This window comes from Arachis hypogaea, chromosome 6 (genome assembly GCF_003086295.3).
Source record: "Arachis hypogaea cultivar Tifrunner chromosome 6, arahy.Tifrunner.gnm2.J5K5, whole genome shotgun sequence".
Lineage (NCBI taxonomy): Eukaryota > Viridiplantae > Streptophyta > Magnoliopsida > Fabales > Fabaceae > Arachis > Arachis hypogaea.
The window spans coordinates 38,457,624-38,484,782 of NC_092041.1; the positions used below are offsets into that span (position 1 = coordinate 38,457,624).

A 27,159-nucleotide genomic window follows, 5' to 3' on the forward strand; every position below is an offset into this window, starting at 1 on the left:
GATAATAAAAAGTATGCACTTAAGACATGGGAGTATTCTACTAGATTGAGGCTTATGTTTATATGAATGACTATTGTAAGCAATATTAAGACTATCTTTTCACAAACAAAAAGTACTAAAGAATATCTTGCATTTGTGAAAAATCACTTTTGATATGTTGATAAGTCACTCGCTAGTACATTAATGTTACAGATCATAGCCATGAAGTTTGATAGGTCTAAGAGCATGCAAGAGAAAAATATTAACATAACTAATATTGCTGCAAAATTAAAGTCACCAGGTATGACAGTTGTTGATTTCTCTATGATACAATTCATTTTAAACTCACTACCTTTTGAATATGGAGCCTTCCAAAATAATTATAATGTTATGAAGGAAAAACAAGATGTTAATGAATTGATTGGAAAGCTCATATAGGAGGAAAATAGACTTAAGAATTCTGGTAATCTTTCTGTTAACTTGGTTCAAGGAGTTAGCAAATCAAAAATGAAATTAAAGGTAAAGCCCAAGAATTTTAAGAAAAAAAAGGACATTCCAATGCAAAACAATATCATTTTTTTAAGAAGGAAAGAACTTCCAAAAGGATTATCCTAAATGTAAGGCATGGTTCGAAAAAAAGTATATTTGAAACATATGTATGAACTTTTGAATCAAATTTAATTGATGTTCTCATAATTCTTAATGGCTTGATTTTGGTTTTACAACTCATGTATCTAATGTAATACATGGATTACTTACGATCCAAATCACAAACCAAAGTAAGATGTTCCTCTACATGAAAAATCATGTGAAAATAACAATTGAAGGAATAGGAACTTATTGCTTAGTGTTGGATACTAGCTATCATTTAGATTTATCTTGAACTCTTTATGTGCCATCAATGTCTAGAAATTTAATTTCTATTTTAAAGTTTGGCAATTGTGGTTTTTCTTTCAATGGTGGACATTATTGTTTTAATTTATAAAAAATTGCTAATATTGTTAGTTATGATATTATAATTGATGGCTTATATAGATTAAAATTTCTTGATCAATTTTCTAATCCTTGCTTATTGAGTATCAGAATAATGTAGTTAAGCCAAATTTGCTTAAGAAAAGTTATGCATTCTTGTGGCATAAATGCTTGGGTTATATATCCAAGAAAAGAATGAAAAGATTAGTAAAAAATGAGATTTTACAAAATCTAAATTTTACTAATCTTGTTTAAGTGTTGATTGTATCAAAGAAAAACAAACTAGACAAAATAAGAAAAGTGCCACAAGAAGTAGTTAGCTTTTTGAAATTATACACACTAATGTGTGTAGATATTTTGATGCTCCATCTATTAGTGGAGAAAAATATTTCATCACTTTTATTGATATTTTTTACATTATGGACAATTTATTTGCTTAAAGAAAAGTTTCAAGCAGTTGATGCTCTTGAGATTTATATTAAAGATGTTGAAAGACAATTAGACAAAAAGGTGAAAGTTGTTAGGTTAAATAGAGGTGGTGAATATTATGAAAAACATAATGAAATATGATAATGTCCAGGTTCATTTGTAAAACTTCAAGAAAAACATGATATATGTGTACAATATACTAATACCGTACACACCTTAACAAAACTCGGGGTGGGGGGGTTGGCAGAAAAGTGTAATCAAACGTAATGAATATGATTAGAAGTATGATGAGAAATTCTTCTTTACCCAAATTCTTGTGTATATATGCAATAAAGACTACCGTGTATTTGCTAAATAGAGTTTCCAGTAAAGCTGTTCCAAAAGCTCCATTTGAGTTATGGACTAATAGGAAACCTAGTTTACGATATTTGCATCTTTGGAGTTGTCCAGTAGAAGTAAGAATACTTAATCCACAAGAAAAGAAATTAGATTCTCAAATAGTAAATGAATATTTTATTGGCTATCCAAATAAGTATAAAGGGTATATTTTTATTGTTTAAACTATAGTCCAAAAATGATAGAAATTGGTAATGCCAAATTCTTGAAAATGGTGAAGTTAGTGAGAGTGAAAATCATAAAAATATGAAAATAAAATAAATTAAAGTCAATGTTTCTATACATATTAGTGTTTCTTTATCCATGCCTACTCAAAGAGTTTCTCCAACCGTTGTTAAACACATCAGTAGTGATGGAAAAACTTTGAATAATAATACTCCCAATGAAAAAACTAACTTACAAATATCAGAAAGAAATGAGTCTCTAAAAGTATCACTGAAGATATCTCAAAAGAAAAGAAAGTCAGCTATTCCAAGCCATTATGAGGCTTATTTGCAAGAAAAAGATATTGAAATATCTAAAGATCCAGTTTTATTTTCACAAGGCATAAATAGTAATGATTCAGAAAAAATGGATTGGTGTCATGAAAAAAGAGTTAAAATCCATAGAAGATAACAAAGAAATATTTTGTCTGTTTCTAAGAAAGATTCATTGTGTATCATTGTGGAACCTGTGATTCATTATGACTTAGAGCTACATCAAATGGATGTGAAAATCACCTTTTTGAATAGTGATATTGATGAAGAAGTTTATATGGATCAAGATGAAATTTTTCAAAATGAAGAAAAATGTCGTATGGTGTGTAAACTCAAAAAATTAATATATGGACTGAAACAAGTCTCACGACAATGGTATGTTAAGTTTAATAATACCATTCTTTCTTTTGGTTTTGAAGAAAATATTGATGTATGCATATATCAAAAAGTCAGCGGGAGTAAGTTCATCTTTCTAGTTTTATATGTTGATGATCTTTTGCTTGCAAAAAATGATTTAGGAATGTTACATGAGACTAAAGAATATCTTTCTAAGAACTTTGAAATGAAAGATATGAAAGAGGCATCCTACGTGATAAGAATTAAATTTTTTTGTGATAGATCACAAAGACTATTAGGATTATCTCAAAAAGTCTATATAAATAAGGTTCTAGAGAGGCTCAATATGAAAAATTGTTTCACATGAATTGCACCGATTCAAAAAGGGGATCATTGAAAAGCTGCAGAAAAAGTTTTAAGGTATCTTTAAGGTATAAAAACTTATATGCTCATGTACAAAAGGTCTAACCAATTAGAAGTAATTAGTTATTTAGATTCAGGTTTTGGTGAATGTGCTAACACAAGAAAGTCTACATTTGGATACTTATTCTTATTTGGAGAAACTACCCTATCATGGAAAAGATCTAAACAAAGTATTGTGGCAACATGGCTATCATGGAGGCAAATTTTGTAGCATGTTTTGAAGTTAGATATCAAGATTTATGGCTATGTAATTTTATTTCAAGACTTGCCATAATTGACTTAATTGCTAGGCGATTCAAAATTTATTGTGATAACTCTGCAGTAATATTTTTTTCCAAAAATGATAGATACTCTAAAGGTGCCAAATATATGAAAATAAAGTACTTTGGCATTAAGGAGGAAGTTCAGAAATAAAGAGTGTCCATAGAACATGTAATAACAAAACTTGTGATTATTGATTCATTGACTAAACAACCAAAGACATGTACAGAATTTATACATAAAATAGGTCTTAGTTCTTTTGAATGATGTTAACACTTTGAGCTCATTATGTTTATTTATGTGTTTTTTGAACGTTGATAGTTTCTTGTTTTTATTTTAAGTAATATTATTATATGAGTTATAATATAATGATCGAGAAACTTTATGGGACCGATATAAAATTTTATGTTATTTATGTAGCTTGTGTAGTAAGATACTAGTGATTGTAATATATAAAAAGAAATGCATTTCATATTTAAATATATGACTGCCATAACTCACACAAAGTATTTTACTATATTAAAGTAATTATGTAATGTATGAAAATGTGAATACACTTAGGCCAAGTGCGAGAATGTTAGAAGTTCATTATAATATAAACTTCTATCTTAGCGTAATTGTAGTTATTTATAAATTGTTAATAACTTAATCTTATCTATTGATGTTAATGTTTGATAGACGTATTAGATTAATAGTAATGACATATATAAAGATTGACCTTTCTCTGCCCATAAGACATGATATTTTATAGTTTCTATTTTACTGACAAAATACTAGAAAACTGCCATCATGACGAACGTCTGAAAGAAGGAGAAAAGGAGGAGAAAAACTAATTTGAAATACAAATATGTGTCTAGACAAACTTTTTATGCCGATGAATTAATCAGTTTATGATAATTGAAATTTTATAAATAATAGGCCAACACATTGAATTATTGATCCTTTTTATGTAATGTAGATAATTTTTTTAATTGAATAAAAACATATAATTAATTATGCAATTAAAATCAATTATTGTATGCACCGCATGTGAAAATTTGTTAGTTCTTCTATTTAATTTGTAAAATGTTAGTCTTTTAATAAACAAGATCTTTTGCAAGCTTATTTTTGTTCTAATTTTAATATATATTTTATTTGTGTTATCTCAGTAATTTTATGTATGCGACTTATTCCTTATAAATTTTGAGATGATTGTTATTTATCAAAATATAATATTATAATTTTATAAAATTAAATTGATTATACTCATAGTTGGTTATCTCACAAAGGTATAATTTTATTAATCTAACTTTTAATATGCTTTATATGTAGACTATGATGGCAGTGTTCGACATTTTATTGATTATTAATCTATCTTTTAATATGCTTTATATGTAGACTATGATGGCGGTGTTCGACATTTTATTGATTATGTTATAAAGGATTATGGCAGGATTTTGTCAATGGTGTTCGACATTTTATTGATTATGTTACAAAACAACCTCAATTTGTACTTGATGGCGGTGTACTTAGATGTCCTTACAACAAACATAAAAATAAAATTTTCTCACCTCCGGATGAGGTTTCACTAGATTTATATAAATATGGTTTCATGCCAAGGTACTGGTGTTGGGATTCACATGGAGAGAGTCCGTTGTATTTGAATGTAGATCATGATAATCAAGAAGGCACATGTTCTTCTCCACATGCTAGTGTGCCAATAGAAATTCGTATGAATCTATGGTGGTTGATGCTGCTGGACCAAAATTGATGAGTCAATTTGAAGAACACATGGAGGAGCCTTCGAATGCAGAAGCTAGAAAATTTTATGATTTATTACAGTCTACTCAGTGCCCATTATTTGAGGGATGTGTTAGTCATTCAGAATTATCAATGGCAGTTAAAATGTTGAGTATAAAAGCTAAAGGGAATGTATCTCAACAAATCTTTGATGATTTCGTGAAAGCTATGAAGGAAGTGATGCCTAAGGATAACTCGTCTCTAATTTTTATGAAGCAAAGAAGCTAGTATCAAAACTTGGCATGGAAAGCAATAAAATTGATTGTTGCATTAATGGTTGTATGCTATATTACAAGAAGAATGATATATCAAGAAAGGAATGTAAATTTTGTCATTCTCCAAGGTACAAGATAGGTAAAAAAAGGGTAAAGAAGTGCCTTTGAAACGAATGCACTATTTATCACTTATACCTCGTTTAAGAAGACTCTATGCTTCAATGCACACAACATCTCACATGCGATGTCATTTTGATCACGAGTTTAAAGAAGTTCTTGAGCATCCATCGAATTCAAAAGTATGGAAGTATTTTGATAGAAAACATCCACAATTTTCTCAAGAACCACGCAATGTTAGACTAAGATTATGTGCTGATTGATTCACCCCTTTTGGTCAATTTGGTAAACAATATTCATGTTGGCCAATAATTGTCACTCCTTATAACCTGCCTCCTTCTATGTGCATGAAACTCCTTACATATTTTTATCCATGATTATCCCTCCTCGTAATTCCAAAACTAGGATTGATGTATACCTGCAAGAATTAAGAATGCCTGATGAATATGTTTCAAATTTAGGGAGATGTGTTGACATGAAGGAGGACAAGTTATTATGAATGAAAAGTCATGATTGTCATATATTTATGGAACGTTTACTCCCAATTGTTTTTAGTTCATTGCCAAAGCAGATATGGAAGTCAATAACAGAGTTAAGTCAATTTTTTCGAGATTTATGCTCAACATCATTACGAGAAGATGTTCTCAATAAACTTGAAGAAAATATTCCAATTGTGCTATGCAAGTTAGAACGTATTTTTCTTCCTGGATTTTTTGACTCAATGGAACATCTACCTATTCATTTGCCATTTGAAGCATTGCTTGGTGGTCCTGTGCAATATAGATGGATGTATCCTTTTGATATGTACCTTAGTCACACCTCTATATTTATTCTCAAATTTCTTTTTACTATTTTATTAAGCCAATTGTTTGTTGTTTGATTTTTGTTATGAATTTTTTACGACAGATTTCTCCATCATCTTAAGAAAAAGGTCAAGAACAAAGCACATGTTGAAAGATCTATCATTGAATCATACCTAATTGAGGAGATTTCTCACTTTTGTGAGTACATTTTAACCAAACTAGCATCGACACAAAGCAAAATGATGAGGGTGATGATTCAATGCAACCAACTTTGTCTATTTTTAATTTGCCTGGTTGTTTGGCTGGTGAATACAAAATTCGTTATTTAGATGACAAAGAATTTAGTGCAGCCATGAATCTTATCTCAAATGATATTGACACTATTATTGATTTATTGGATACGATAGTACAAGATATAAAGATGATGATGATGATGATGATGATGATCATGATGATGATGATGATGAGACAATTAAGGATGAGGACGAGGACAAGGATGAAGATTAAGACGAGGACGAGAACAATGAGGACGAAGATCAAACTGAATAGTATGAAAAAGTGCACTATAAAATGTATTCATTTGTATTTTCTTTTTTTAATTTTTAATATATCTTAATCTTATATGAAAAAGTATATGATTTTTTTATTTTATGTGATTTTTTTATTATTATTTATTATTTGTATTATTTTTTTAGAAGATTCGATATAATTTAATTTTAAGTTTTTATATATGTGATTCTTTTAGATACACTTTATCTTAATTTTTTTTACAAAATTAAATTTTGAATTATTATAAAGTGTATAATTAAAAGAATAAATTAAAAAATAATAGAGTAATCTAAAATATAAATAATATTTTTATACTAAATGTTAAAATTTTTCAATAAACATTTAAAATTCGTTTGAAAACTGATGCACTTTCAAACAGAATTTATAAATGATGTTATTTTCGTCCCAAATTTGTGGGAAAAAAAATTTTAGCTATTTCGAAGGGTTAGCTATAGTAAAAGCATTTAAGACTAATTATAGATAAATTTGGGATATAATTAACATTTTTCAAAATGCGTCCCAAATCCGTCTGAAGTTATTGCGCATATTAAGATGGAATACGGACGAATTATAGTTTTTGTCCAAAATGTGTTGCTAATCTGTATTAAAATTTTAGTGCCATCCAAAAAAAATTTGGCGCCAAAATTTGGGACAAAATTTAGACAAATTTAGGATAGAATATATTATTCCAATATCTCAACTAAAAATTGTTCAACATTTGTCTCAAATTTGTCCGAATTTTGTTTGGAATTTTCGTCCGAAAAAACCCTATTTCTAGTAGTGCATCTAACAACTGACACTTTGACTTCAATTTAAAATTTTACTTATATGAGCTTGACAGTACATTTTGTGAATTTGGATTGAAATTACTTAAGAGAATACTTAATTTTTGTCAAGTGACTTCAATTTAAAATTTTACTTATATGAGCTTGACAGTACATTTTGTGAATTTGGACTAAAATTACTTAAGAGAATATTTAATTTTTGTCAAGTGACAAGTCATTTAGGAGAGGTCATAGGAGCGACAATTGAATCTTGTTTAAATAATTGAAATTTGAATCGGATATTTAATGTGACAGTTGATAATGCATCATCTAATAATGTTGCAATTAAATATCTGAAGTAGCAATTAAGTTCTTGGAATAGCATTTTTTTAATGGTGAATTTATTCACATGGGATGTTGTGCAAATATTCTAAACTTAATTGTCAAAGAAGGATTAAAAGAGATTGATGAATCAGTCATAAGGATTCGTAGTACAGTAAAATATGCCAGATCTTCCTCATTTAGAGCCACTAGGTTTCAAAAGTGTGTTAAACTAGAAAAAAATTCAATATAAAGGCTTGCCTTGTATGAATGTTGTGACTAGGTGAAACTCTACCTTTCAAATGTTAGAGATAGATTTGAAGCACCGTAAAGTACTTGAGTTACTTGCATTGAAAGACAACACATATACACAAGAGTTACGTAGAGGAAAAGGGAGAGGTGTGCCTTTTGATTTAGACTGGGAGTATGATGAGTCAATTGTACCATTTTTGTGAGTGTTCAGTGATGCCACTGTATTCTGCTACCTTATATGTTACCAGTGATATGTATGTGAAAGAAGTGCTTGTAATTAGATGATGTATTCTTCATTCCTGTGATCATTCTGTTGATTCGGTACTTTGTCAATGGTGGAAAAGATGAGGGTTAAGTATAAGAAGTACTAGGTAATCCTGATTTGGTGAATATATTGTTATTGGTTGTTGTCATACTTAACCCAATGCAAAAAATTGAGTATGTCAATTAATTTTTGGATTACTTATTTGGAGAAAAAAAGGGGGACAAATTGAAGTCATAGTTTTCTAAGTACATAAAGTTACTTTATCAGCAATACCAAGGTTATGAGGAAGCAAGTGAAGCTGATACGCAAGATGTTCAAGATAGCAAAATTAATACCGATGTTCATGGCATAGGATTTTTCTACATGCAACAGGTCGTAAAACAAATACAATTTCTGAACTTTATAGATATTTACAAGAAGAATGCGAGCTGTACTCTCACAAGTTCGATATCCTAAATTGGTAGAAGATCAACTCAACTTGTTTTCCAATTCTTGAAAATATGGCTTGCGAGATATTAGTTATACCTGTTTCTATGGTAGCTTCAAAGTCTGCATTTAGTACTGGAGGAAGAGTTCTCGATCTATACTGTAATTCCTTGACACTTAGAATGGTGGAGGTCTTAGTGTGCACAGGAGATTGGTTGAAGGAATATGTTTTCTTAGCTTTAGATGGTGATGATAGTGAAGTTCTTCAACAAGTTGATCAAGATATAAAATTTTATTCATATTATTTTATTTTATTTTATTTTATTTTTATATTTTTGTGTTTTTGGCTATTTTTCTCCTTTGCTTTGATAATTTTTTTGTTTTTCTTGGCTGATATATTTTTTTCTAATGATGGTGCTTATTCTATGGTTGTATCTATTGATCATCTTGGTGATGACTAGGTATGCTTTAATATATTTTGTTATTTGCAGATATATTTATCTTATTTGCTAGTGATCTAACCAACATAATTAATTCTTGATCTGTAGGAAAAATACGAATTTGAGTTTTTGGAGGCATTTTTGTTTCTTCGAGTAGCTTGTTTGAGAAACAAAAGATAGGGAATGCTTCTAAATTGTATTGCTTTCTTTTTGTGTGTTTATTGAAGAAGAACTTCTACACTTTTTATTTTCTAACCTTGAAGTGTTATTGCAAGGTGTTTAAACTTTAAACTTGGATAGTCTATGAAGTACGAGTATGCTAATATTTGTTGAACTAGTATAATTGTTATATGGATTAATTATTGTCGTTAGATTTATAAAGAACTAAAATTGAGGTGTAATGAGCCTATAAAAAGACTTTAATATTAATTTTACCTTTTTAGAAAAATATTAAATTTCAAAATTTACAACAAAAAATCAATTTTAAAACTAGATTTTTAACAGAAAAAATATGATTTGAAAATTGAATTTCTAAAACCTGGTTTTTTAATTAAAAAATCTAGTTTAAAACAAGATTTTTAGAAAAATTGGATTTAAAACCGAACTTTTAAATTTAATTTTTAGATAATCGAATTTATAACCAGTTTGTAAGTAAAACTGAATTTAAAGTTCAAAACCAATTTGAAAACATTTTTTAATTTTCCAAACCGATTTAAAACCGATTTTTTTCTTTAATCTAGTTTCAATTTGATTTCAAAAACCATAAAACTGATTCTAAAGTGGATGCAATTTGAATTTTTAAAAATCCAAATCATGTCCACCCGTAAGTCCTAAATTTATTATTGCAGCCAATTTAAATATGAAAATTACAACTTTTAAAATCCTAATTAGCTCTTCTCTTCAAATTAATTCCTATATGGGACACTTCAACTGTCTTTGGAGCTCCATCAATAACCATGTTCCAAATGCCAACTTCCACAGCTTCTAGCTCAGCCTTTTCTCCATCTTTGGCCGTCAGTTGCACAATAATCGATAAAGGTTTGAGAATTTGAGGTCCAGCGCTCAACCATGGATGAGTAAGACATGGAGTCGTTATTGGCCTCTTGTCAGGGACAAAATCCAGTAATGGAATAATGAAGCTAGTCATGTCATTAGCTAATGCTCCACCAGTACTTTCTTGAGAGGCCAGAGCCGCAATTGACAAATTTGCCTCAAATCACCATATATATTGAAAAACTCATGTGAATAGTAACCACCTAATGCAATCTAAAGGAAAGATTGCTTTTAGCAGTTGGGAACAGATTAAATATTAAAACTTATTGACAAATTTAAAAATTAAATTCTAATTAAATTCTGCTATGTAGCTCAACCATAAATCACGATATAACTAAAGGTGTTTGACACTTGCAATAATTATAATAAAAATTATTCGTATGTGTGTGCATGATTGGTTGATGGTATAAATAACTTTACACTTATAGAATATCAAAATAAAAATATAAAATGAAATGCAATAAATCAACATATTGTTTCATTCTCTAATATCAGATGTCATTAAGAAAGAAAAATAGCCACCAACAAAAATCATGTATCACCACCTAATTTGTAGCTTGGCTTTGCATTGAATAAACATTACTCCTTAAAGATACTAAAATAAACGTCATATCGATCTAGCCTTTTTTGAGTAGCAAAGTTCATGCTCTAATCAGAACTATAAAATCATTTGAATTTTCTTGCATGCTTAACAGACACACTTAATCAGAATAAGGGGAGCTCTCAAACCTTCCTGCATACAAGAGGCAACCCATAATATTTTGTAAGTCATCCTTGTTGAGGGAAGCGAAAGGAGAAAGATAAACTAATCTTGACAAGTTTATCCTGGTTGGCAGAGATCCATGTTAGAGCAGGCTAGAGATTTCTAACCCTCATAGCTTCAAGAATCAGATGCATTTTTCTGAACTGCGACTGACTTTCGAGCCTCATTTATTATGCTCTATCTCCAAGATCAAATAAGCCTTAATAGTAAAAGTGGCTTGCAGTGATCTGATTCACAATGTGATTATCAAAATCAACGTTTCTGTAAGCCTTGATACGTTGGCGTTTAAATATTTTTGAAGGAGTTTTTGGTACTTGGAAAGACTTATGCTCAGTTCCTTCTGTGGTCCTTATAGTTGTTTAAGTACTATAATAGCATTAAACTTTGACTTAGATATGTGAGAACAGACTTTGAATCAATATAGGGGTTGAGGTGCTATTTGGTGACTAGATAGTTGCCAATGCCTACTGAATTTCACGCCCCACCTAGTCAACAACTTCTTGAGACATGGAAGAGGATAACTTTTGCTTCTTAGCTTCATAGTCAAATACATCTTTGATACCTCTCATTTCCATCCCTGCTCAAATCACACAATCTTATTCCACTACAAGAAAAAAGGTTTGTCGGCACACTTTTTTCTTGCCACGCTTTAAAAGTGTGTCCAAAAGTAGTCAATGGCCACGCTTTTGCGAGGGTGAACACTGATATGAGATTTAACCACGCTTTTTTTCGCTACGCTTAAAAAGCGTGGCCATAGAGGAAATCGGCAGGCTTTTACGAGGGTGGCCACTTATTTAAAATTTGGCCACGCTTTTTTACTGCCACGCTTGAAAAGCGTGGCTATAAAGAGAAATCGGCACGTTTTTACAAGGGTTGTCGCTGATTAAAAATTTGGCCACTTTTTTTTGTCATACTTAAAAAACGTGGCCATAGAAGAAAACCGGCACGCTTGAAAAGCGTGACTATACCGTGTTTATTTTAGCGCCGAAAAAAAATGTGCCGATAGAATTTCCTCCCCTAAAATTTAGTTTCCACCTATTTTTCCCACACTTAACCTTTTTTTCCTAAGTTATCAAATTTTACCCTAAAATTGATAACAACAACACACACTAACTTTACATTGTTACCAAATTCACTTTTAACTAAAAATGATAACAACAACACACTAACTACAAATAATGAAACAGTAAAAATTCACTTTCAAACGCTAAAAGCTAAGGCGCCGTCAGCTTTATCTTCTCAAACCCAGCCTTGGCGTCGTTCATCCATCTTCATCACTGCCCTTCATCGCACCCAGCCTTCATTGCATTCATCTCCTTCATCGTTGTGTTAGCGAAGATCGCAACTCTTCGCACTCAAGGTCGAAACCCTTTGCGCTCAAGATCGCAACCCTTGCTGTTTTGCTTGTTGTCCTTCTCGCCGTTCTGGTCGCGGTTCTGCTCGCTTCTCTCTGTCGCAGTTCTGCTTGCTTCTCTGTCGTGGTTCTGCTCGCTTCACTGTCGCGGTTCTGCTCGCTTCTCTGTTGCAGTTCTGCTCACCGTGCTGCTCGAAGGTTAGTGATTAGTTGTGCTCCATCTTCGTTTTTTTTAAAATGCTTCATTTAGAAATTAATCAAGAAAATGGGATGATTAATGGAATGTTTTCTGCTGTTAACTTTTTATTGAATTGATTAGTGATTAGCTCTTGCTGTGTTGTTGTTTTAATTTGTAAAATAGATGATTATTGAATGTTTTCTGCTGTTTTATTGATTAATGGTGACTCTTGCTATTTTAATTTGTAATCAAGAAAATTGGATGATTATTGAATAATGTTTTCAGCTGCTTTATTGAATTGATTAGTGGTTAGCGCTTGCTTTTTATTGAATGATTTCTACTATTTTCTGCTGTTTTAACTAATGTGCAATATTATAAAATAGCAAAATAGCGACTTTGATTCCACTTTTAAACAAAGCACAAGATATAATCCACCGCAACTCCAACCCGAAACACCCCTTAGGCTTGGGGTATTAATCTCTATCTCTTTTTTTTTTTTAAATCATGGAAAGATGTGTAAAATACTATATAATGTTTCTCCTACTGAGTCAGTTCCTATATTCAGGTAATTTTCCTTCTTCTTCTTTTTTTTTCTTTTTTTTATTTAGCTTCTTCAGTTAAGTTAAGTTCAGTTCTGTTCCGTTCTGTTCTGTTCTGACATTTGTTGCTTAAGTTTGAAGATATTGTTTGTTTGTTTCTTGATCCTCACTTCTGTTTCCCTTCTTTTTTTGGTTTAATGTATTCAGTTGCTTTCCTTTGCATACTTTATCTTTTGAATATATTCTCTGCTCTCCCTTTAACTGAATGGTTCTATTTTAAGTTTTTTGAAACCACAAATTGCTTTGTCCTTCTTTGTCATTTTGTGTTCTTTCTAATTGAAATTTAGTTAACTAACTAAGCACCTTTTTCTCTTCTTGTTTAGTTCAAAATGGACGTCAGAAACTTTAAGGTCCCTTTTTATGTAGATTGTTGCTCCACTCATCACACCAAAATCTGCAACCATAACATAAAAATAATTACACTAAATTAAACCAAAAATAAAGATTTTAGCATGCTATATATATATATATATATATATATATATATATATATATTTTACCCTTTCTCAAAATTTTGAATAACTGGATAATACAAGTCTTTTTATTTTTTTCAATTTCAATAATTTTAATTAATTTTTTCAGCTAGCACATGTGTGGTATAGTATTTAGTTTTATTCTTCCCTTGGAATAAACGATTTTTTTTAATTTTCTCTTGAAACAATGAAGAAGAAAGGACAAGAGAAACAAAGTGTAACTAGGCCTAGTTTTCTTTAATTCTTTGTAACAAGATGCAGGGGATAGGAAGTCAAATAGGCTCAAAAGTGAAACAAGTAAGATTAGAAGGCAGGTAGGAAATGAAAGCGGTGAGTGCTGACCGTAGCCAAGTAAGATTGAAGTCATGGAAGCCAAAATGGCACAAGCAAAAGCATACTTGTTCCTTTTAGGCTTCTTCTTGTGAGGATCGAAATCTGCAAGGTGGTTAGTGTTGTTGTTAGTTGCAGCTTCAACTGCTTTGGCCTCAGTCATTTTGACTAATTATTGCTTGCTATAGAGAAGAAGAAACGAAGAAAGAAAGATGGATGAGAAGTGTGTGTGTGTGTGTGTTAATGGTACATGTGTATGATTAATAATTAAAATGGCATGTGATGAGTTAGGTTTGTGAGGATGCTCTAGCTTGCTTATATAAACATCACCCCCTTGGACCATGGACGTATGGACTCACACACATTACTCATTTACTCTCTCTCTATGTATAGCCTCACAATCTTCTCTCTCTTTCGTCAACGTCATTTTCACTCTGCCTAAGGGGTGTTTTGGGTTGGAGTTGCGGTGGAATAATATCTTGTGCTTCGTCTAAGAGTGGAATCAGAGATTCTGCAGCTTCATTTATTCCTTTTTATACTATTTTAATATTTTTTTTAATTTACCTTTCATAAATCACTTGTCTCAGTAAATTATATATAATGTAGGGACTTATAGATTTAATTCTATTTGAATTAATTGCCATCTTCATTTTTGTTACAGCTTCTAATGATGTTTCATTAACAAGTTTAGGATCTGCTACCTTTACAGGGTTGAAGTGTCCAGCACCAATTGCAAATGGGGTTGCAGAATTACCAGTTTCATCAGTTAAACACTTAAAGGATTTCCTGTGTTGTCTGTTGTCCCAGCTGCAAAATAAAAAAGTATGTTAGTATGTTACTCTCTACATAATAGAGTTAGATAAAATTAAATATAGTGAAGGGTCACCTTGAGAATATTAGGGTCAATTACACTTGACCCCTTGCTAGAGAATGAGGCCACTGAGGGTGCTGGTTTGGTATTCATGACAGTTATTTCGGGTAGAATATATACCATTGGATTAGAAGAAGAATTGATGTAGTGAATGAGTTTTAAAACATTGTGATAGGACACTTGAGTGGAAGGAATGAAGTGAGCGTCACTTGATAGATCATTCCCAAGTAGTTCATTGTTTCCTAGGATGAAACCAACACCACCAGCTCTTTCAACTTCTAATTCCTTTCTTATTCTTCCTCCTTCCCCTCTCATGCACACAACTATCTTCCCTTTGGCCTTGTTACGATCAAGGCTGTTGTCCAAACAGAACCTGCATATATCATTACATAAAACTAGTATTTACTTTTTTCTACCTTTGTTTGCCATGTCATATACTAATCAATATATACAATAGCAAAATTGAAAACTCTGTGTTTGTATGCTTGAATTGAATCTTGTGTTTGCTTGGTTGCTACTGAATCTTATTAGTATTGATTTAAGTCTATTTTTTTTATTACAAGATTTTAGTAGTTGTCTTTTTGCTGCTGTTGCCGCTGCCATCTCTCTTGGTTTGCTTTTGCTGTAGTACTGCTGTTGCTGCTAGGGTATGGATTTAGTTTCTGCGGTGCTAGTTGACTATCTTTATTTTAGTTTAATTTTAAAAATTCTGACAGCTTCTTTAGAGGAAACTACGCTAATGAATGTTAAGTTGTTGTAACTTATTTGTTTTGTAATAGAACCTCTATCATTGGAGGTCATGTGATCGTGGTTCTCTATGTCCTAACCTCGTATAATTTGTTATTCATGTTATGTATACTACTTAATTTGTTATTCAAATTATGTATACTACTTAAGTGCTTTCTTGAGGCAATCACTTCAAGGATTTCTTTAAGAATTGCTAAAACTCAATTTTCTTTGATAGTTTTTGTTAGTTATCTTCAAAGTATTTTGGAGGTTGGGAAACATTGTCTCTTATTAGTTACATAGGAAGCTAGATTTGCAGTTAGTGAGACTAACGTTAATTAAGGACTTTAGAACAGGAACTTAGCTATCTATTTGAAATACATAGGTTTTCGATGGATGTCTCCAAGAATTGGATGGATACGCCCCGTCATTTGAAAGAATATCAACTCGTTGTAGAAAGGTTTTTAAATTTTGCTTAATCAGCGGGAATTCCTCAAGGGGAAGAAATTCAATGCCCATGTAAAAAGTGTTCTAATAGACTTTAGTTAAAGAGAGATGACGGGTATAACCATTTAATATGCCGTGGATTTGTAGAAGGTTATAGGCGGTGGTTTAATAATGGAGAATCACTTGTTGCTATGGATGTTGACAGTGACACAGACGGTGAATATAACTGTAATGATAACATTGATGAGCTGTTACGAGATAGATTCAGAGATACTACATAATTTGATGGACAAAATACAGGGCCCGACGAATATGCAAAGGAATTTTATAAATTGGGGGACGAGGCAAGCCAAGAACTATACCCTGGGTGTAAAGGATTCACAAGATTATCTTTTACTATCTGTCTTTACCTCTTAAAATGCTTGCATGATTGGAGTAACGCGTCGTTCACTTCTCTCTTAGAATTATTAAAAAAAGGAATGTCATATTTGAATACCCCTACTTCTTTTGATAAAACCAAGAATATGATAAAGAATTTGGGTCTTGACTACCAAAAGTTCGATGCATGTCCTAATGACTCCATGTTGTATCAAAACGGGCATGAGAATGACGTATCGTGCCATGTCTGTAGATCATCCCGTTATGTTGAGCGTCCCGTTGTGGTAGAGGATGATGTAACCTCATTAAGAAAGTCTCGTAAAGTTGCTACGAAAACTCTAAGGCATTTCCCTTTGATTCCCAGACTTCAAAGACTTTTCAAGTGCACAAGGACAGTTGAAGCTATGTCTTGGCATCATAATGAGCGTGATAAAAATGGCTCATTAAGGCATCTTGCTGATGGTGAATGGAAAGCATTTGACAGTCGACATGAAGATTTTGCGAAGGAGCCTCGTAATGTGAGACTAAGCTTAGCAAGCAACGGGTTCAATCCGTTTCGAATTTTGAACAGTATACATAGTACATGGCCTGTTGTTCTGATGGTGTACAATCTACCCCTTTGGATGAGAATGAAGCCTGGTTATCTTATGCTCTCTTTACCCATTCATAGACCACAATCACCGGGAAATGACATTGATGTCTTTCTTCAACCGCTTATTGAAGAATTAAAAGAACTGTGGGAGTCAGGTGTAGAAACATGACTCTTCAAAAAACAAAACATTCAACATGAGAGCATGTCTTTTATGGACAATTAATGACTTCCCTGCGTATGCTATGTTATCTGGCTGGAGTACAAAGGGAAAACTGGCTTGTCCGTGTTTTAATGATGACACTTCTTCTATCTATTTGAAACATAGTCACAAGACTGTTTATATGGATCATCAAAGATTTTTACCCATGAGTCACCCGTGGAGGCATAACAAAAGATCTTTCAATGGAAAAACTAAACTTCGGTCTCCACCCCCGTTGTTAGAGGGAACAGCTGTATTTGACATATTGCATGAGCTAGATAACTCTTTTTGGAAGAAGCAAAAGAGATCAAAGAATGGGCTATCAAACTGGAAAAGGCGGTCAATATTTTTCGAATTACCATATTGGAAGTACAACATGTTTAGACATAACCTTGATGTCATGCACATAGAAAAGAACATAGTTGATAGCATAATAGAAACTCTATTGGATATTCCCGGAAAGACAAAAGATCATGCAGCTGCTCGTTTTGACCTTGAAGACATGGGTATCAGGAAAAACCTTCAGCCGAAAGATACGAAGGATGAAAAAAAAAAACTATGTTAGAAAATGCATGCTTCTCAATGACTTCAGCAAAGAAAATAATCTTTTGTGGTGTGATGAAAGGGGCAAAATTACCAGACGGAAGTGCTTCCAACATCTCTCAATGTGTGCAACAAACAGAAAAGAAGATTCAGGTTACAAGACCCATGCTGCTCATTTCATGTTACATTACTTGTTGCAAGTACCAATCATGAGCATACTTCCTGACCATGTTGCCATCGCTCTAGTTCGATTATGCTCATTTATTCGCCGGGTATATCAGAAGGTAATTAGCCTAGCTGAGGTGGTAAACTTAGAAGCAGAGATTGTTGAGACATTATACCAGCTCGAGAGAATTTTTCATCCAAGCTTTTTTGACATAATGGTGCACTTACCTATTCATGTGGCAAATGAAGTGAGGTTAGGTAGTCCAGTTCAATATTGTTGGATGTACCCTGTTGAATGGTATATGTACACACTACAATTGTATGTTTGTAACAGAAATCATCCAGAGGGGTCCATTGCTAAAGGATATTTGGCTAACGAGTGTATAAACTTTTGCTCAAGATATTTGCATCAGGATGTTCAGACAAGATTCAATAAAATTCCTCGAAACAATGATGAGTGTGTTTCAGATGAGATGTGAAATCCCAGTTTGTTTCCAAACAAAGGATGTCCCTTGGGTGGAAAAATGGAAACTGTGTTCATCTTAGAAAAAAAATCAGAAGCAAAAGGGCATGCATACATCCTGAACAACTATGATAAGATCGAACTCTACATGAGGTATTTTGTTTGCTTTATTATCATCTGTTAGTTTGCAATTACAACATCGTACCTTACTAACAGATAAGAATATTTGATATTTTCAGAGAGCATGAGAGTCAAGTTAATGATAACAATCCACGCAGAACGAAGTGGGAGAAAGCCAAAGATCATAGTCAACAATTCTCAGAATGGTTTAAAATTTGTGCCATGAAAAAAGATGTGCTTGGTTGGGCAAAAAGGTTAGCTAGAGGTCCAAATAGAGTTGTGAAAATATTTTCAGGTTTTGTTTTCAACGGGTATAGGTTCCATACAAGGCACCGTGATGCGAGACGTAAAACCCAAAATAATGGTGTCACATTAGAAGCATTGACTCCTAGTTTTGCTAGTGTGAAAGATAAGAACCCAATTGAAGCAAAAATAACCTACTATGGTAGAATAGTTGATATGTTTGAGTTAGATTATTATGGCCAATTTAAAGCAGTCCTATTTACGTGTGAGTGGTATACAGTTGCAAAAGACCACTTTGGTCTCTCATATGTGTATTTCTGTAAAAAATGCTACCAAGAAGAACTATTTGTGCTAGCATCTCAAGTAAACCAAAGCTTTTGTGTGCAAGACCCATATGTGAGTGACAAACACTATGTTATGAAAACAATTTCGAGAGATTTATTTAGAATAAGTGACGACTTTGAGTCTGAATCCCCCACAATATATGCAAGGGAGCCATGTGAACCTAAAATGATTCCAAGTCTTCCAAATGATAATGGTAAAGTTGATCTAGTGAGAAATGATCTATGAGCTACCATCATAGATATGGCTCCAAACTTGTTTGCCAAGCAACGTTGTGAGGAAGACGAGGAAAGTGAATATGATAAGTACATGGAGGATGTTGATTCCGATTCATCTTGACATGTGTTTATCTTTGCATTTTTTGGTAGTATTCTAAATGAATTACTTTTGTTGGTTGTTTTGCTTTTTTAGTTACTTGCTTGTGCTGATTATGTTTATTTAATTAATAGAATTACATTTTTTCTTCTTATTTCTTATGTGTGCAGAATGGAGAAAGGGGAGATCACTAAAAGAAAAAGAGTAATTACCTTAGGTCAAAAGAACATGAAACAGAAAAGTCCAAAAAAAAATTATTCTTTTGAGGTTATGCAAGTTAAGTCAAGTGCTGAAATGCTACAACAATATAATATTAAGAGAGAGAAGATCATGACTGACAATAAGAAAGCTAGGTTGCAAGCTCAAGGCCCAAAAGATCCAACAAGAATATAACCCATCACAATAGTGGAAGATGCATTTGAAGAGCAAACTGGGGCTCCGAAGAAGAAAAAGAAGGTCCAACCAAACTCACTTTTTCAAGAATGTGAAGGTAATGGGAATAATTCAAAGGCTGCTGAAAAGAACCCCCAAAGTGGGAATGAGACAATGTTTCAAGCTGAAAGGAACTTAAAAACTAGGAATAAAAAAACTATTGAAGATGATACAATGGATCAAGATAATGCAAGTTCTAATGAGGAGGGAGAAGATACAAGTGAGTTGAGCATAGAATCAAACAAAAAAGGAATGAGTATTGACATGTATTTTAAGGTGCATAGGATTAATTTTGAGGACGAGGAAGATAAGGAAAATGAGAAAGATGAGCAAGATGCTGCAAATATTGAGGGTAGCGTAGGACAAGCTAGTATGAATGTACTTTTTCATATCTCTTTTATTGCCTAATTATAGCTTATATTACTTTTCAATTAGGTAGAGTTAAAATTCTGTTATTCTAATTGGACTTAGGCACTAAAAAGAAAACTCGTGGCAAGACCTTATGCGAAAAACTTCATGCCACTGATTATGATCGACGGGAGGTGGAGTTTTTACAGGGAAGCCTATTGATCCAACCAAGGAGGTCGTAGCTAACCTAGGCCAATTTTTGGGTTCAACAGTTAGAAATCCCCGTTTTGTGACTTTGCTATACACTAGTTGGCATGGTGTGCCTGATAATATCAAAGAGGACATGTGGGAGTACGCCAATGTATGCAAATATGCCTTTATGGACAGTTTATTTATTTGTTATGTTGTGCATGCTAACCTTTGGCATTCTAATGTATTGTGTTGCATAGCAAAAGTTCATTCTTCCAATAAGTTCAAAGCCGTGGGTCATACGGGGATTTTGTCTTGCATGGAAAAAATACAAGGGTGAAATTAAAAAAGAAGATTTTTTAAAGTACAACACAAAGAAAGAAATGATAAAGAACTAACCATTAGATATTCTTGAATTTTAGTTTCGCAAGTTAATTCGGTATTGGAGTCTTCCCGCTATCAAGGTAATGTTATGTCTTCTATTTCTTCTAGCTATCCTTGATTTTTTTTATTAGACTTGGCATTTCAAAAGAAGGTGATATGATTTTCAAAGAGAAAGAAAATGTGTCCATTAAGAATAATATCTCTTTTTCATGTTTATATTTAGGCTATGAGGAAAATATGTCCGTTAAGAATAATATCTCTTTTTCATGTTTATATTTAGGCTATGTCTGTTAAGAATACTGAAAATAGGTCAAAGCAAATATGTCCTTACCGAATGGGATCCACAAATTTTGCAATAGTGCGCAAGCAGCTGGTAACATAACTTATTTTTTTGTGATTTCTCCTTTATATCCATGTTATATTGTCTAGTTAGTATGCTTCATGTAAATTTTTCTCTTCATACTCTAGCGTGACTCTAAAGAGAACAATGAAGAGTCATCAAAGGCTGAAGTTTTCACAGCAACTCGCACAAGTAAAAATGAAAAAAAATTGATGCTAAAACACAAACAATAATTGTGAGTTATTTTGTATTTGTATTTGGATTTGTACAATATAAATGCTAGATAGATTTGTATTTATATTAAGTTAATGTGACTTTGTATTTTTTTGTTGTTGTTACTTTTGGTAGAATGAACTTCAAAGCCATGTAGAGGCAGGGGAAAATCATGAGGATGCATTTGTAGCAGTTCTAGGAAAGGACCAACTAGGTCGAGTTCGTTGTTATGGGACTTCAGTTACAAGAAGCTCTCTTAGAAAGGATGAGGAGATTTGCCAAGTGAAGGTTGAATACAATGATAAGGTCTCATCATTAGAAAAGAAGATGGACGGTGTTTGTGGTCTATTAAATGTGATGTATCACCAACTCAATCCTGAAATGAGTGATGAAGAGGTAGCAACCTTAGTGCAAGCAACCCAAAATTCTCTTTTGGATGCCTCAAGTAGTAGACCAAGAAATACTCCTCACTCCTCTCGAGCAACTGTAATTCCACCAACTGATGATGTAAGTAACTGTCCTAACCTTGTATTATTGTCATTCCCTTGATTTAGATTATAGAATTTTATTTTTCATGTTGAATTTATGTTTATGGCTGAATATGTACTGTTGATTCATCCATTATGAGTTTACACTCTGCCAAAAGAACAACCTTGTTTAACCAGCTAACAAAACAAAAATAAATCATTGACATGGCCAAAAGTAACTAAGGGAGGTTCAGATTTGTATAAAATGATGCTGTCAAGGCTAGTGGGGGAGGAGTGGGTGGAGTTGGTGGTGGTGGTGTTGGGGATAAACGGGGCTGTAGCTGCTTCTTCGTTCGAGAAATCAAAGAATTACTCAACCATGAAATGCTCAGAACTAGGGGCATTATTGTCTTGCTGCTGCTCAAACAACTCTTGAGCTTCCATTGCCACAAATTTAACAATTCTTCTTTTCTTGTTTGTTTTTAAATCTAAGTCAGAAAGTGAGAGAAAAAAAACACACTAATAGTTAGAACTTAGAAGGTTGATATGCCTTTGCAAAGGACCCATTGCTATGGACCCTAGCTTGTTACCTTATATTTAAATTTCATGGATTATATTATTTATCAATTATAATATTATTAGCAATTAAATACATGAGTACTACTATACATACATTGGAATAGGTACAAACGTAGCTTCCTCTTATTTATTTCTGAAGATCCGTAAAAAGACTTGCTATGGAGACACCAGTATTTAACCTTTGCTTTTTCAACTAGATTTAGCATTAATTTCTCCTTTGTTTAATTAAGCCTTTGCTAATCATGGAATCAAATCTGAACCCACGACCTATCATAGTAACTAAGGAAGGTTTACCAAATAGCTAATTACTCCCTAATTACTATATTTTATGTTTAGCTATGAGTGATTTTCTATGCTTTATCTTCTCATCTATTTGTTGGCCTTGGCAAGTTTCCTTCCTTATTTCTACTTTTAAGCTGAATATATACTGTTGATTGCTTAATTTGCTGCTTCGCATGAGTTTTTCTTTCAATTTTCGTGGATAAATAGAATGAAATAAGTATGTGTTCAATTCAATTTATTGCAGAAGATGATCTTTTATTTTTCTTAGTTTCTATTTAAATAAAGTATCTGTTGAATTAGGATATAGGTATGTTATCAATGGTGCTAGATAAAAAAGTGCCAAGGGGAGCATATATGGTTGTGACCTTGTATAGGGACTATTTCTTTTGTATTTGATATGTGTTTTTTGTTCTAATGGATGAATATACAATATTGCGGGACCTAATTAAAGTTGCCTTGCCATTTTCATGTTTAATCAATTTGGATTTGGAATTGGATTTGTTGGACTTAATTGAAGTCGCCTTTATAACATGCACTAACACAAGATTATTTAAAATTCTGCAGGGCAATGATAAAAACAATGGAGCTCATAATGGATGATCACACTACTCATGAAATTTGATATTTTGTAACTAAGTACATAAAAGAAGAAGATATGTGACACTTGTTGGAATTACAATTCTCATTTACTTGTTATGACTTTATGTTTTGGTACTTTATCATCAAAGCCTACTTTTGTGGTGACAAGTTTTATATGTATGCTTTTTTTATGGAGAAGTTTATATATTTGTTGGATTAGTTCAATATATATAATTTTATTTTTGTTTATGATTTTAAAATTATATATGAATTTTGCACGAAGTATTAGGAAGATTAATGAAAAAAAATGTGACCAAACTTATGGGCATGCTTAAAAAGGGTGGCTATATCTTAATTTTGGGCTCAACAAGCACGCTTAAAAAGTGTGGCCATAACTTGGCAACCAGCGCGCTTTGAAAGAGTACCCATATCCTCATCTATTGGCACGTTTTCTAAGCGTAGCTGTATCTTTTCGTATTTATAAATTGTCACGCTTTTGGAGCATAGCCATATGTTTACCCTATTGGCACGCTTAAAAAGTGTAGCCATATCTTCTCCTATCGGCACGCTTTTAAAGAGTACCCAAAGCAAACAATCTGGGACGTTTTAAAAGTGTGGCAATATGTGCACTTTTCGGTATGTCTTTTAAGCGTACCTATAGGTTACGACCTATGTCCACGCTTTTTAAGCGTCGCGAGAGATGAAAGCGTGCCAACAAAAAAAGCGTGCCGATAGATCCACAAAAGTGTGGCGATAGAACAACCGGCACGCTGGCGGATGTGACCTTTTCAAAAGCGTGCCAATAGCTCAAAAAGTGTGGCAAAAAGCTATCGGCATGCTTTTTTGCACTTTTCGGCACGCTTTTAAAGCGTGGCAGAAAGGTTATTTTCTTATAGTGTTCGAACAATTCCTACATTGATAATGAGCTCTAGCTACCACATTTAGAGACAATATACACAAACAGACTCCTTAACCAAACAAGTCAAACATGCTTTCTAATGAAATGGAATATACTCTTAACTTTTGAAATTTTCTTACAAGTTTGTGTAAGAGCTGGTACTTGCACTGACAGAGCGCGCGCACACAAATAAAAAGAGGAATTCATCAAGATGATCTTACCTCGTAATTTATTGAACATAGAAAATGTAACAACTCGTATTTTTTAAAATTTAAATAAAAAATTATAATTTATTAATTTGAACTTTTTAATTTTAAAAATTAATTTATTAAAACTAATTAAATTAATTTATGATAATTAGAATTTAAATTAATTAAAATTATATAATTTATTTTTATGAGATAATTTGTATATTTAAAATTAAAATTTTATTAATTAAAAATAATAAAAATTATATAATTTAATTTGAGTAATCAATGTTTTGAATTCTAAATTATATTTTATAAAAGATGATAATTTAGTTATTTTAGATTTTAAATTAGGAATAATTATTTGAATTTATTATGTTGATAAATCAAATTTTATATGTTTTCAGAATAATTTTTTGGTATTATAATCGATCCCAAATCATTGTTTTAACCTAAAGATTTTAAAAAATTGTTACACTACTAATACGTATTTTACTCTAATCCTAATCCTAAAGTCAGCCACACATACACACACACATACTAAGACACACGTAGCTTTCGTCTTTCTTCCCAGAAACACGCGTTCTTCTCTTCTTCCATAATGCATGACTCACCCTCCCCAACACTCAGTAAAAGAATTGATGAGCAAAAAATAAAGTTCACGGATACCAGCAAGTACACCGGATCATTTAAGTAATACCACAGTGAGTGGATATCGTTCTCACGAACATTGAATGATTGAACACGCAAATATCGAGTTAAATAACTAATTAGATCAATAGAACTTGGAATTGATGGTTACTAAAATCTTGTTGAAAATCCTAGAAAGCTTGAATACTGGAATCTTAAAGGTTTAATGCTTCAAAGGCTGTAATTGTTGAATAGGAAAAGAACATATGATGGGACAGCAAGGGTTTCGGAGATGTTTAAGTCCTTGGAAAAATCAAACTTTGTTTTCTCTATTCTAAAGCAAGCAAAGATTGTTTCGTGACAAATCTTAAATAATCGATTTCTTGTCTCTTGGTTCCTCAATTTCTCTTCGATCAATCAATTGCCAATTTCTTGGTAATTAATTAATTAAAGAGGTTAAGTACAAAAATTGATTCAGTTCCTCATAAGATTCAAAAGTAGTCCTCAAATTGGATTATATGCCATTATCCAAACTAGTCCTGTCCGATTGAATCTTATGAGAAAATACAATTTTCAAGAATTGTCAAAATTTGAATTATATATCTGACGTGGCGGAAACTGGCAAGTTAAGAAATTATTAATAGAAATACATTGCAAGTACAGTCCTTAACCAGCCGAAAATCCACTTATCAATTTAAAAAGGGTTGTCACAAAGATTAAAATTAAAATAATGGGAGTATGAATCCCAGGTCGTCTCCCAACGAGTTGCAGAGAGATGTGCTATTTTATCAATCAGGTGTTTTCAAAAATGGTTGAGTTGATAAACAGGAAATTAAAATAGAGAATTTAATTAATTCTAAATAAAAACCTTGACTGGGAGTAGATTAGTTGGAAGCCCTATTCTTGTTGAAATACTCTCCAGATTGATTGATAATTGAAGGTTGCTCTGTTTAGTTACCCCTTACTAGGTAAGGGAGAGTCAAACACGTTGGAATGCTGTTTCTATTCATAAGTCCCAATCCACTCATTGAAAAGGATTAGTGTCTATGAATAGAGGGCATTCCAACAATGAACCCAATTATAATTATCCTTTCAAGCATCCCAACTCAAGGGTTCCTTTCAATCAACTCCCCATCAAGGTAGGGAACTACTCGCTCATTGTGAATGTAGAACTCATAACATATAAAAAAGAATTAAAGGAAGACATGATAAATAAAAGATGAAAAGGGATTAAATAAAAATATTATTCTATATTAATAACTTGTGAAAACAATCCAATGTCAACTCTAGAGAGAATAATGATATGGAAGAATAAGTAAAAAGTAAATAGCAAAGTATAATGACTAGTACCGGAGGTGGCCTCTTCTCAAAGCTAAAAAGCAAAATCTTCCAAAAATCCTAATTATGAATGTCAAGTGATAAAAACCTAAGGGAGGAGCCAATTCAGATCTAAAACTAAAAATTAAGTGGAATGAATTGTTCTCTCTGTTTCTACATGTTCCCTGGCTCTAGTCTGTGTTTCTGGGCCGAAAACTGGATTGAAATCTGGCCCAGAAACTCTGCCAGTGACTTCTGAAATTCTGCAGATCGTGCACGCCACGCGGTCGCGTCATTCATGTGGGCGCGTCATTCGGCGTTTTGCTTTCCCACGCGGGCGTGTCGTCCATGCCTCCGCGTCACTTATGCTTTTCCAATCCGTGCGGTCGCGTGAGCCATGCGGCCGCGTCACTGCGATTTCCTCTCATTCGCGCGGTCGCGTGAGCCATGCGGCCGCGTCATTTCTCGTTGGTCATCTCCTTAATTTCTTGTATTCCTTCCAGTTTTGCAAACTTCCTTTCCAATCTCCAATTCATTCATGCCCTATAAAGCCTGAAACACTTAACACACAGATACGGCATCGAATGGGATAAAGGAGAATTAAAATACCTAATTAAAAGTCTCTAGGAAGTAAGTTTTCAAATCATGTAATAATTTTAGGAAGGAAATATAAATGCATGTTAATTATATGAATAAGTGGGTAAAGATCATGATAAAACCACACAATTAAACACATTATAAACCATAAAATAGTGGTTTATCAACCTCCCCACATTTAAACATTAGCATGTCCTCGTGCTTAGTTGAAGGAGATAAAATAATTGAGTAGGAACATGTAAAAACTCATGTAATACAATGCAACCTATATATGTGAATGCAACTATATGATTCTTGTCCACTTGATCAAGAATAAATAAGCTCTTCAAAACAACTACAAATCAAGCTCCACTAATTCA

The 27,159-nt window shown here is 32.5% G+C and overlaps 1 protein-coding gene across 1 annotated transcript; it reads left to right on the plus strand.

Annotated features, from left to right (window-relative positions):
• Nucleotides 1–66: 66 nt before the first annotated feature.
• Nucleotides 67–23,395, plus strand: LOC112805523 (uncharacterized). The gene is made up of 9 exons (XM_025847896.3): nt 67–75; nt 193–280; nt 4,650–4,776; nt 5,939–6,187; nt 6,290–6,384; nt 12,239–12,571; nt 14,663–14,775; nt 21,399–21,770; nt 23,156–23,395. The coding sequence occupies exons 1-9, from the start codon at nt 67–69 to the stop codon at nt 23,189–23,191; spliced, it is 1,422 nt and encodes a 473-aa protein (XP_025703681.1). The 3' UTR covers nt 23,192–23,395.
• Nucleotides 23,396–27,159: the final 3,764 nt, after the last annotated feature.